The sequence below is a fragment of the Lepidochelys kempii genome, chromosome 7 (genome assembly GCF_965140285.1).
Source record: "Lepidochelys kempii isolate rLepKem1 chromosome 7, rLepKem1.hap1, whole genome shotgun sequence".
NCBI classification, from domain to species: domain Eukaryota; kingdom Metazoa; phylum Chordata; order Testudines; family Cheloniidae; genus Lepidochelys; species Lepidochelys kempii.
In genome coordinates, this window is record NC_136386.1 from 34,323,759 (window position 1) to 34,336,582 (window position 12,824).

Genomic DNA, 12,824 nt, shown 5'->3' on the forward strand with positions numbered 1-12,824 from the left:
GCTGGGCGGTTGCTGCTGCACAGGGACCTTAGGGCAGTGGGGAGCTGATAGGGTGGCTGCCGGTCCACCCTGGTTCCAAGTCCCCAGTAGCTAGTCCGCAAGCCGTGGACAAAGCAGGCAGCTGCCAAACAACGCTATAAGGGAGCATTGCACAACTTTAAACAAGCATGTTCCCTAATTGATCAGCAACGTAACAACGAAACAATATTAACCGGGAGCACTTTAAGTGAGGAGTTACTGTAGTTAAGTGTAGTTAGGAGTTAGAAGTTAGAGTCCCAGCGGGGATTTTGTCCCAGGCGGGACATGCCCTGATCTCTGGAGTTACAGTCCTCGGAGGGCTTAAACAGGCTTATGCCTGTAAATGACCCCCCACAGCAGCTGCCTAAAGCTTGAGGCAATCACATGGGAAGGACAGAGATAGTATTTGTAAAAAATTTTCGACCCAGGACTGAGAGAGAGCAGGATATTTGTTTGCGGGCTCTCCTCATGGAGGCTGCCCTTTGTCTGGTTTCTGAGCCATCCCGCCAAGACTCGGCTAGTACCTCGGCCTCAGTGCACCTCCAGCACCGCTCCGCATCACTAGTGCCCAGAAAGAAAATGAAGAAGCACAGCTTCCTGGCACCAGGTAAGAAAGGCCCTGGGGCATCAGGCAAAAGACTCAGTTTGGGCCACTCTTAGCCCCTTCAAGGATCCACAACCGACACCTGGGAGCAGAAGGGAATCCAAACTTCTGAAGTCATCGATGCCTTCCCAAGCTCTCCTGGCACTGAGAGAGCAGAAGCTTCCCCTGGCACCATGCGTGCTGCAGGAAGTGGGAAAGGCTCCTTAAGATAGCAAGCAACTGCTAAGAGCCCTTTGGGGGCAGTGGAGCACCAGCGATCCCACAAGACAAGGCAGCGTTCTCCATCTCTGCACCGCAGATCTCTAGTGTCGTGACCCAGATCCTCTGGAGCTTGCCATATTCCACCTGGCACCAGTCCCCTTGATACTGGCACCAATCCTCACTCCAAACACTGGTCTCCGGTGGCGATGGTTGGCGGGCAGACACGGGTTGACAGCTCCACAGTGGTCACCGGAAAGGGATTCCTCCAGCACAGAAGGGCCGTTCAGCCCTTCACCAAGACCCCGTCGGTGTGAATGGGCACCTGAGGCCACATCAAAGTCTACAGTGCTGCCTTGGCAGCACGGCCAGTGACCTTATTGGAGTGCTTGGGGCATGCTAGTGATGACGATGCCCCCTTCGCACCGCTCATCTGCCGCTGCCTTGGAGCAACAGCTGGCAGCACTGACTGCACCGGGCTTGGTGCATGAGACCCGCTTGAGGTCGGGGTAGTGGAGACAACACCCACCCCAAAATCCCCCTTCCCCTTGGGGGATAATGCACTTGAGCCTCCCCCGGTGGTACAGTCTTCGTCCTCATCCCCACACAAGGCGGTCATGGGACCCTTGAGGGCCAGCCTCCCGGACGATTTTAAGGAATACCGGGCCCTGCTTCGACAGGTGGCCGAGAATTTGGGCCTACAGGTGGAAGAGATGGCTGAGCAGGTGGACATCTTGTTCAGTGTCCTCTCAGCCTTCATCCTGGCACGTGTTGCCCTACCAGTGCATGACTGGGTTCTGAACATTGCCAGGATCCCTCTGGCAAACCCCATTGTCCATCCCTCCCACCTCCAAAAGGGCCGAAAAGAGGTACTTTGTCCCGGCCAAGGAGTTTGAGTACCTTTGTACCCCCCACCTTTGGGCTCGCTGGTTATCTCGGCAGCCACCGAATAGGACAAGCAGGGGCACACTAGTTCAGCTCCCAAAAATAGAGGCCAACGACTGTACCTTTTTGGGAGAAAAATGTATTCAACAGCCAGCCTGCAATTCTGAGTGGTGAACCATCAGGCACTCTTGGGCAGATACAATTTTAACTTGTGGGACTCCCTCCGTAAGTTCAAGGAGTCCCTCCCTCTGGCCCAGGAATTTGGCACCCTGGTGGAGGAGGGCACTGTGGCGGCTAGGTGCTCTCTCCAGATGGCATGGGACATGGTGGACTCAGCGGCTAGGATGGTTGTGGTGGTCATGAGGCACAGCTCCTGGCTTCAGACCGCTGTCCTGTCCCAAGAGATGCAGACCTCTATCCAGGACCTCGCATTAGATGGGAATGGTCTCTTTTCAGAGCAGACTGATGGGAGGCTGCATGGGTTAAAGGACACTTGGGCCACCCTTCACTCGCCGAGCATGCATATGCCGCAGTCTGCACAGAAGCAGTTCCTTCACCCCCACCCCATTGCCAAGGCCGTGGAAGCCTCATCAGGGGCCTGCAAGGAGAAGGGATAGAGACACAAGCTTTAGTCGTCACTGCCCTTCCTCCTCCCGCTCACCTGCACAGCCCAGTCCGGCGAAGCATCCCGGGGACCAGAAGCACTCGTTTTGAAGGTGCGCTCAAGAGTGATGCCCCAGTCAATTCCCCGGATTCACCTCATTCTTTCCTCGATCGTCTTCATCCCTACCATTTGGCCTGGTCGCAGGTCACCTCTGACCACTGGGTGCTGGACATAGTATCTTGGGGCTATACCCTACAATTTTCGACTGCCTCTCCCTCCCAACCCCCCTTTTCTCCGTCCCTCTTCAGGGACCCTTCTCATGAGCAACTCCACATCCAAGAGATCAAGAACCTCCTGCACCTTGGGGCGGTGGAGGAGGTGTCTCGGGACATGAAGGGAAAGGGTTCTGTTCCCTCTACTTCCTAATTCCGAAAGCAAAAGGGGGCCTCAGACCCATTCTGGACCTGCGTCGCCTCAACAGTTCTCTTAGAAAGTTGAAGTTTTGCATGGTCTCCCTGGCCTCCATCTTCCCCTCCCTGGATCTGGGAGACTGGTACACCGCCCTCAGCTGGAAGGTTGCATATTTCCATATTCCAAGGTCACAGATATTTCCTGCATTTCGTAGTGGGCGGACGCCGTTTTCAATTCATGGCACTGCCCTCTGGCCTCTCATCAGCCCCAAGGGTGTTCACAAAGTGTATGGCGCCAGTGGCTGCTTACCTGAGACATCGAGGGGTCCAGGTCTTCCTGTACCTCGACAACTGGCTCATCAAGGGCAGGTCTTGCGAGCAAGTGTAGAGGAGCCTCGATCTGGTACCTTCCACCTGCCGCAACCTGGTCCTGTTAATAAACGAGAAAAAATCCTCCTTAATGCCTGTCCAGCGAATAGTTCATTCCAGTCCATAGTTCATTCCAGTAGCCTGTCCAGTTCATTGGGGTGGTTCTTGACTCCACGCGAGCCAGAGCTTTACTTCGGAAATGCATCTTTAGGCCATGTTGGACCTGATCTCCCATGGTAAGAACCACCCGCTCACCATGGCTCACACCTGCCTGCGGCTGTTAGGTCACATGGCCACTGTTAGGGGGCTTATTCCTTCACCCACTTACTTCCCTGGTCCTTCTCGCATGAACAGAGAGCAACAATACCCGAAGTCCAAAGGTGCAAACAATTCGATGTTTATTGGGGTGAACTTCCAGCAAGCATGATTCCAGTTTCCTTCCTTAGTATCCTCCTTCCCAGCTCTGACACCACAGAGCCTTACACCTGTGTCCCTGTTCCCATTCCTACCCTTAGCCAAACATGATTCCAACTTCCTTACTCCCATTCCCTGTTCCCATTTCCCCCTTTAGCAAAACATGATTCCAATTTTCTTACCCCCATTCCCTGTTCCCATCTCACACACCCACATGCCCACCCACACCCCAGTCACTTCCTCATTGACTACAGATTATATAGTAAAACTTGAGTTCTGCTTAGCTATACCTTAACCAATCATTTTCCTGAAATTTAACTAACCAATCCTAACATATTGTAACATGATTATGTAACCAATTATATCCCACCACCTCAATTAGTTTACACCCAGCAAAATTAATTATACAGCAGACAGGAACAATCACAGAACCAGACAGAGATTATACAGACAAACAACAGCAAAGTAGGAACTATAATGACAAAACAATACAGAAGTGAGGATTTCACATCCCAGCTATTGATAAGTGAGTTCTTGCCAGACAGGATGCTATCAAACTAAGTTTCCTTTTACATTTTCTAGGCACTTCCCTTTCTCTGGAGGTGATAGGAACACAATCCTGTCCTGATAGTGCCTAACAGCCCAATAGCACCTTCTTTCAATGTGACTAGTTTGGAATGTGAGGAGGTGACCGGTCGCTTCCCAGCTTATGGCTGCCTCTGCTGCTTAGCCAAAGGCCTTAGCCTAAGAACAGGGCCTCAGACTGTCACAGTAAGAGAAGGCCCTTACACCAGCAGACAGTGATTTTGATTCTTTCTTTTATACCTCTATCACTAGCCAAGTGATAAGAATACACCTAAATTCTTAGAGTATAGGCCTTTACAGACAGGCCTGAATATCTATATCCTAACAGCCACATGTATGTACGTGGTCAGCCTTGCTTGGCTCCATCTCTGGCTCTGAAAACGTGTCTAGAGTCCATCTACGTCCCTGGATTGGTGTTTGGACCTTGAGTTGGTGTTGGAGGGAGTTCCCTTAACAATCCCATCCCTGTCTCTGACCCTGGTCTCCGATGCTTCGGACCTGGGCTGGGGAGCCCACCTGGATGAGCTGAGCACCCAGGGCTGCTGGTTGCAGGAAGATCTGGCCCGCCACATCAACGTCAGGAAGCTTAGAGCGGTTCATCTGGCCTGCCAGGCTTTCTTGGTCCACCTGAAGGACAAGGTAGTGCAGGTCCTGATGGACAACATTGCCGTGATGTATTACATCAACAGGTAGGACGGTGCCAGGTCTTTGGCCCTTTGTTAAGAAGCTCTCTGCCTTTGGGATTTTTATGTGCAGCATGCCATTCATCTGATAGCTGCGCACCTGCCTGGAACCAGGAATGTCCTGGCGGATCACCTCAGCAGGACTTTCTTATCTTGCCACGAGTGGTCCCTCCATCTAGAGGTGGTCAGCATAATCTTCCAGAGATGGGGACTCCCTAGGTGGACCTGTTCGTGTCCAGGCAGTACAAAAAATGCCACATGTTCTGTTCAGTCTGAGGGATGGACCGGGGCTAATTGTCAGATGCCTTTCTCATTCCTTGGTCAGGGGTGCTGATGTATGCCTTCCTGCCAGTGCCATTGATTCACAGGGTCCTTGTGAAGATCAAGCAAGACAGGGTAGGAATTATCCTAAAAGCCCCTACGTAGCCTTGCAAGCATTGGTTCGGCATGTTGCTGAGCCTTTCAGTAGCTGCTGTGCTGCAGCTTCCCCTCTGACCTGATGTGCTGTCCCAGAACCACGGTAGCCTTTTGCATCCGAACCAGGTGGCGCTGCACTTGATGGCTTGGCTACTGCATGGCTAAGTGCAGTCGGATGGGCTCGCTCGGCACATGTCCAGCAGGACTTGTCTGGTAGCAGGAAGCCTTTTACCAGAGTGACTTACCTGGTCAAATGAAAAAGGTTCACGTGCTGGGCCTCATAACTGTGTATTCGGACCAAGCAGGCCCCTCTGCAAGAGATCCTGGATTATCTGCTGCACCTCAAACTCCAAGGTTTGTCCCTGTCATTGATCAAGGTCCACCTGGCTGCTATCTCGGCTTTCCTTCCTCTGTTCCAAGGCAGGTCAATCTTCGTTCACGACATGACAGCAACCTGGTTACAAAGGTTTTTGAAAGGTCTGGAGCGTCTCTGCCCGCACATCCAGGATCCCGTCCCCTCCCGGGACCTGAATGTCATGCTGTCAAGGCTCATGGGGCCTCCCTTTGAGCCGTTGGCTTCCTGCTCTCTCCTGCTTCTCTCCTGGAAGGTATTATTCCTGGTCATGATAACATCGGCCTGCAGGGTGTCTGAGATTAGAGTGCTTACTTCGGAGCTGCCCTATAGTCTTCTACAAAGATAAGGTCCAGCTGCGACTGCACCCAGTGTTTCTGCCCAAGGTAATTTCCCAGTTTCATATGGGCCAGGACATATATTTTACCTGTCTTCTTTCCAAAGCCTCATGCATCAGATGAGGAGCGCAGGCTATACACCCTGGACGTCAGGAGGGCGCTGGCTTTCTACATAGATAGAACAAAGCCATTCCGTAAGTCAACGCTGTTGTTCATTGCGGTGGCAGACCGAATGAAAGGTCGCCCACTGTCTGCTCAGAGGATTTCATCCTGGGTCACGGCTTGCATCTGCTACTGCTGTAAGGTGGTGAGGGTGTCTCTGTCGGTGATCGTGATAGCACACTTGAGTAGGGTATGAGCATTGTCAGCATCCTTCCTGGCACAGGTACCAATCCAAGAGATCTGTAGGGCCTCTATCTGGTCATCTGTCCACATGTTCCCATCTGATGTTGTGTTTACCCAACAAGATCGAGACGACGCTGGCTTTGGCAGAGCAGTGCTGAAAGCTGCAAGACCGTGAACTCTGAGCCCACCTCCATTGGTACTCCATTGGTACATTATGAGTCACCTAGAATGGAATTGACATGAGCAAGCACTCAAAGAAGACAAAATGTTTACCTACGTTTTGTAACTGTTGCTCTTTGAGATGTGTTGCTCATGTCTATTCCATTACTCACTCTCCTACCCCTCTGTTGCTGGCAAGAAGGAACTGAGTGAGCGGGTGTAAGGCCAACGACGCCTGATATACCGCTGCATGAGTGTGGCACTCAAGGGGGCGCCACAACTGGCCTTAGGGATACCACTAAGGCAAAAATCTCCGACTGCACGCATGGCCGCACGCACACCTAGAATGGAATGGACATGAGCAACACATCTCAAAGAACAACAGTTACGAAAGGTAGGTAACCGTTTTTTTAATTAGGCTTTATGAAATAATAGATTTTTGTTTACAAACTTAATTCCTCCCCTGCTCCCTAGGATAAACCTACGTGTATTTGGGTTTGACTGCAAATCTGCTTTGCTGCATCAATCAGTTTTGCTGCAGAATCAGTTTATACAAAGTGTTTGGTTTTTAAAGGTGTACTTTTTTTTTTTAAAGTTCTGCATGTTGTATATTCTAGGTAATCACATTCTTCCTGATGAAGATTTGGCTTCCTTTCATTGGAGTTTACTTGGTCCAGAACATCCACTAGCCTCACTTAAGGTACAAACCTAATCTGATTTTTAGCAATTAAACATTATAGTCCATTATAGCAACAGACCACAGCAGTATATGCTTCATAGGCAGCTGATTCACACCTTAGGTGCTTTTTGAGGTACAATAATGAAGACCAGGTACTTTCAGCTCCTGAGAAATACAGCAATAGCTTTCTAATGACAATTTGGTGCAAGGTATGGTACTTTAGTCTGCACACCTTTTAATTACCTACTTTCACTGTCATTTACCTCAATGCTAAAATTGGCCCCTTATCTGTAATACAGTATATTTAAAATTTTGTATGTAATTTTAAAAAACCTTTTAAAATTTCTTAGATGTCTAATCCCTCTGATTTCCCATGAGTTTGGCTGTCCTGTCTGTAGCAATTCATGGCTCAGTGACCGGTTTAATGCTTACTTTCTGTTAAATACTAACTTAAGAACCTTTTTCTTCTGAGAGTTAAAAATAGTAGTAAGCCAAAAACTGCTGCTGAAAGGGCAGCTGGGTTCACTGGGAGATGGAATCATGGCAGTAGTTCAGAACTGTCACTCTTTCCTCCTCTTTACCCCAGTTTACTTAACTTTTCCCCTGTCCTGAACTTTACAGCTTAAGCACTCAACTTTCTGACCTACATTTTCCGTTAAAAATTGCCTGGCTTTTTTTGCATCAAGTATAGCCTGAAAAAAAGAGCCAGGCAACTTTAAATGAAAATCCATTTAAAAAAAAATCACACCCAAAAAGTTGCTTTTTGTCTCTTGAAAACTGGGGCCGGGTGATAAAGTAATACTTTTGACTTGCCACTGCAAGAGAGGTAGCAGCGGCACTTGTAAGGGAAACAGTCATTTTCTTTGCCATCCCGGCTAAATGTGGAGGTGGTGGAGCACTTTTCAAGCTAAAGCTTAATTTAGAAATTTAAATTTGGAGACAGATTTAAGGCTCCCAATTCAGGTATTAAGCTGAAAAGTTTAGGGGAGGAAGAGAGGGATTCCTGTCTCTTCAGAATAATCTTTTAGTCTACTGGTTCTTAAACCGTTCTTGGGAAACCATCAGAGACCCACAAAACCCTTCTCCATCTCTTTAGATAGATTATTAGGGACGGTTATTCATCCATGAAAGGATCATTCTGTGATGGAGTCCAGAGAATGGAAAAAAGTGGAATCGGTAGTTAGTTTAGTGGAAGAGAAATCCTCAGAGTTGTACAAATACATCTTTGTTTTCTTATTTAAAGAGGCATAGGGATTTTCCTTTTTGTTTGAGATCCCCGATATCCACCAGTGGGAGCTGGTTTACAGGTATAACATTACTCAAAGATCAAAATAGCCAATTCAGAATATGGCTTTGAAGAATATGACCACAGTCATGTTCCTTAAGATACTTGCCAAATATATGCTAAATTTCACTTGATTATTATGAAAACAAAATATTTTAATTAAGATGTATTCTGCCTTGTTTGTTTTTAAATTCACTTTATTCTTTATTTAAAAGACCCCAGTCAGATACTTCCTAAAAAAACCAACAACTTTTTTACTCTTCAGTTTCTCTCAACTGCTTTTTTGCTTTTCCATTTGACAGATATTGCCTTCCTGAGTTTCCAAGAGAACTAACTTAACATGGCTTAACATCTTTAGTTCCATTTGACATAGTAGCACCAGTGATGTCATTGCAGCGCTGGGAGTAGTGGGTTTTTGGTTAACTGCAGGTGTCGCAAAAACAAAACACAGAATTTATTTTTTTCCAGACACTACAAAAACCAACCAACCAGCCCTGCCAGGCACATCTGCAAGCCATAGACTTAATAAAATGAGTGGGGAGAGGGGCTAGGCACTGTCTAGGTCTTGGAGCAATGACCTTGGTGAAAAGCCTGGTCTCTCTGTCCGATGCTGGAAGTTGGAAGGTGCTGTGATTCCAAATCAGATCACTATATCTGGATTCAGCTTGGGAGCTCAGGTTTTTTTGGCATCAGTTTATGGTCACTAGGAATTTGATTATTTTGCACCCCCTATAGCTGCAAGAAGTAGGGACTTCTCATTCCCTCCCAAGAAAATTTGGGATTTAGAAAATTTCCCATCATTTTAACAATGTGAAAACTGTGTGGTGACTTTTTTTTTTTTTGAGGTGCTGGTTACCTTGACTTCCTTTGACTTAAGTTGGAGTGCCTCAGCACTTCAGAAAACTAGGACTGGGTTTTTTATCAAGAAAAACAGAGACTTGATAAATTAGGGTCCCTTGAGTTGTTTTCTTTGTGACATTCTCTGCCCTTTTTATTATGCAGTAGCAAAGTAATAGTGCTATAAAAAATGAAGCTTTACTTATCAGCCCACACAGAAGCATGGAATGGAGGCAAAACAAGCACCCAATGTTGTTGGATAACATTTAATAATTGCACTTTTCAGTGTGCCCAAGAATTAGCAGGGTGAGGTGGGGAAAAGCAAAGGTAGAATAAACTTTTTGCCCTTTTTCAAAGGGTTAACTGGCTAAACCAACTCAATTAGAAGTGTCTTGAGCAATAATTTGTGGAGACAAAGGAGAGGAATCAAAACTCCAAGCAGTAAAATTCTCAGAAAAGAGAGCCCCCAACTTCTCTTGGCTCTGTTGCTAGCTGTTCACTTCTAGAAGGTTTGAACCTTGCTGTTCTGACTTTGCCCTCATTCAGTCAGCTAGAGGCAAGTGAACAAAAAGCCTTGCCCTGCAGAGGGCCACAGCAAGAACCACCTTCCCCTTTGGAAAAGGTGTGGAGTGTTGTGGTTCGTTTAAAGGGAAGAGATCTGAACTGCTATTGCTGCCACAAAGGAACTATTTAGACCATAAGCCCTTCAGGGCAAGAGCTTTGGCTGTTAGTGTTTGTAAAGTGCCTGGCACGCTTTCAGTGCTACAGATAAATAATCAAGTTTGGAATGAATGAGATTAAGCATCCTGCTAATCGATAGAGAGCAATGACTTCCTTAATGGCACCTGGAGCAGGAAACTGATTTTAGGTTGAGAAGGGACAGAAACCGCTAGACATGGTGAGAGAGAGTTCAGCCACAGTGCCTGCCCAAGAAGGCTGGAATCATACTACTACATGTTTTTAAATTGAGTAATCTAGCATATACTGGGTACAATACTGGGTACAGACTTCTTTTTGAACAGAGCTTTCAGAGGAAATAGAGAAGAAAAGAGCTATTATCTATGCAAATACTACTGAGTACCTTAGACACATTTATACCACCCGGTGATCAGTCATAATAAGGGCCCTTTTTGTGCAAAGGCCGGAATGATCACTTGATTAGAGGATGGAGCATATAGATCCACATCTCTTCATGTTGAGTTGGGATTAGGGGAATTGACACCTTTTCCTCCACTTGACTGATCTTTTTGTCCTGGAATGAGCTGGACTGGGCAATACAGGAGAATTTGGCACCAGTGAAGGACAGTTTCCTTGTAGGTCTGTAAGGAATGTAGTTCTAGAACCTAGCCCCATTGTTACTTTGCTTCTGAAGGGATTGACCCCAGGGGAGGATCTGGCAAAACTATACTAGATCTGCCATCCTAATCTGAGGTAAATTGTCCTCCAGTTAAGGCAATTCTAGAGATCAGCTCACCAAACTGTCTGCAGCCACAGGGCTCAGTAGGCAGAGAGACTGATTACAAAGGTTATATCCTTACCTAAAAGAAATCTAAATGAAACATATTCCCTGATGACAATTTCTGTAACTACCTTAATAGAGCCATAGCTGTTTGTTCAGCCTAAATGACTATCTGAGCATAATGACTATCTGAGCATAATCCCTGCTTTACAGTCCATTTGAATCTTTATGGGTCATTGGAAATCTATTTTGAGAGTGGTCTCATCTACCTGGAGATGTTGGATTCTATTTTGGAATAACGACGATTTAAAAAAAAAAAAAAGTCCTACACAAGGGCATTGAGCTCCTAAGGTACAGCTCCTTTTGGTTCTCCAAGATCTCCATCTTTCAGATTAAGGGTCCTGGTCAGATGTTCAATTAGGGTAAAAAGAGTCTCTCTTAAACAACCTTATCTCCATGGAATCCCAACTCTTCTTACTTGGGTTGACATATTCCATATCATCCTGTAAATTGGTCATATCTCTTCAGAAAGCTGAACCCATGGGTGTTATGCACTTCCAGCCTCCAAGATTGGTAGATTCAGTTTCAGACAGGTTCCAACGAGCTAGGATTAAGGCCTCTCAGGGGGTATTTTGTGATCTAAAAATCACTAAATGACAGAGCTGACAAAGTAGACTATTTCTGACTGCACCCTTTGATGACAGGAAAGATTAAAGATGCATGAAAACCAAGGGTCATGTGTGTTGCATCTTAATTCAGTTATCCCTAACCTGAGCATCCAACACTCCAAGTGTTGAAAAGGGAACCCTTAACCCTTTCTTATTCCCTACTAACTAGAGAATGAGAGAGCTCACAACCTGGTAGCTTGTTTCTCCATGGAGTGCTCTAATGGAATGGAGAAGTGTGAGGGAGAGGATGTACCTCTCACTTGCAGCAAGCATTAAACTAAACCTATCAGGATTGGGGGGAAATTGCCCCACCACCCCAAAGAAAAAGGAAAAATCAAACAAACTTCAACTGACCAGAAACCTCCCTGCTGAACATAAGACTAGTCTGACCCAGAAGAGCCAAAGGTCCATCTAGCCCAGTATTCTGTCTTCCGACAGTGGCCAGTGCCAGGTGCCCCAGAGGGAATGAACAGAACAGGTAATCATCAAGTGATCCATCCCCTGTTGCTCATTCCCAGCTTCTGGCAAACAGAGGCTAGGGACACCAATCCTGCCCATCCTGGCTAATAGCCATTGATGGACCTATCCTGTTTGATTGGGAACATGGGTATTGCCATGTCTGATCAGAACACTGTTCTATCTAATGCAGTATCCTATTTCTAAAAGTGGCAAGTACCACATACATATGGAATAACCAGCCATAGGGGAAATTTCTTTTATGCACTGTAAGTTTGAGTTTGGCTTAGGCACTAAAACTAGGGCTTTGGAGCAGAGCCCGGAGCTTGAGTGCGGAGCAGCTCTGGAGCAGTGGAGCTGCTGGTTTTTGCCTGAAGCTGGAGCGGAGCCAGAGCACAGCTCCAAAAACGTGACTAAAACGTGGGTTTATTTCCTGTATGGGAAAAAATCAAACTAAACTTTCTCCTGATTCATATCAGTGTCTAATTTTTTTTTTTTTTTTTTTTTGAACCGCCTAAATTTTTGGTCTTGGTATCTTTTGTCAGTGAGTTTTGTAGGTAAATTGTGTAGCATATGTTTGGGGGAAAATGTTTTCTTTGTATCATATTTAAATACCTTTTAAATTCCATATGAATACCTCATTGTTTTTGTACTTTGGGTACTTTTGTTTACCTTCTCATTTTACCTTTGGAGCAACCACAGGATTGTTGCTGAAGGATGTAAAGCACTCTTTCCCTCTCACCCCCCCTGTGGAACACTTTACTTTAAAGGCTACCAATTTTAAAAAGGACACTGTCTTCTTAATCTGCCTTTCTGCTTCCATCTCATAGTTCATTTTTAGCAACACGACAAGATCTTTCTCATGCATTGCTTTCCATACAGCTTCTTAGAGTTCTCTCTGGTAGAAGTGTTTTTTCCCATCTCTTTTTTTCTCTGCCTTCTTCCCGCCCCATAGGCCCTAGCAAGGGTTTTCTTTCAACTACCGGAGGGAGGTCTTCATTTCCCGATTTCATTTTCTACTGCTGGAAAAGATGCTCTTCTCAATCCTTTTCCTCCTCT

General features: G+C 46.5%; 1 protein-coding gene across 4 annotated transcripts in view; it reads left to right on the plus strand.

Annotated features, from left to right (window-relative positions):
- FAM120A (family with sequence similarity 120 member A) overlaps window positions 1-12,824 on the plus strand; it is a 117,869-nt gene that overhangs the window by 16,320 nt on the left and 88,725 nt on the right. For all 4 annotated transcript variants that reach the window (XM_073352163.2, XM_073352162.2, XM_073352160.2 and 1 more), the window contains exon 3: window positions 6,999-7,081. In XM_073352163.2, the coding sequence (XP_073208264.1) occupies window positions 6,999-7,081 (83 nt within the window). The remainder of the gene's footprint in view (window positions 1-6,998; window positions 7,082-12,824) is intronic.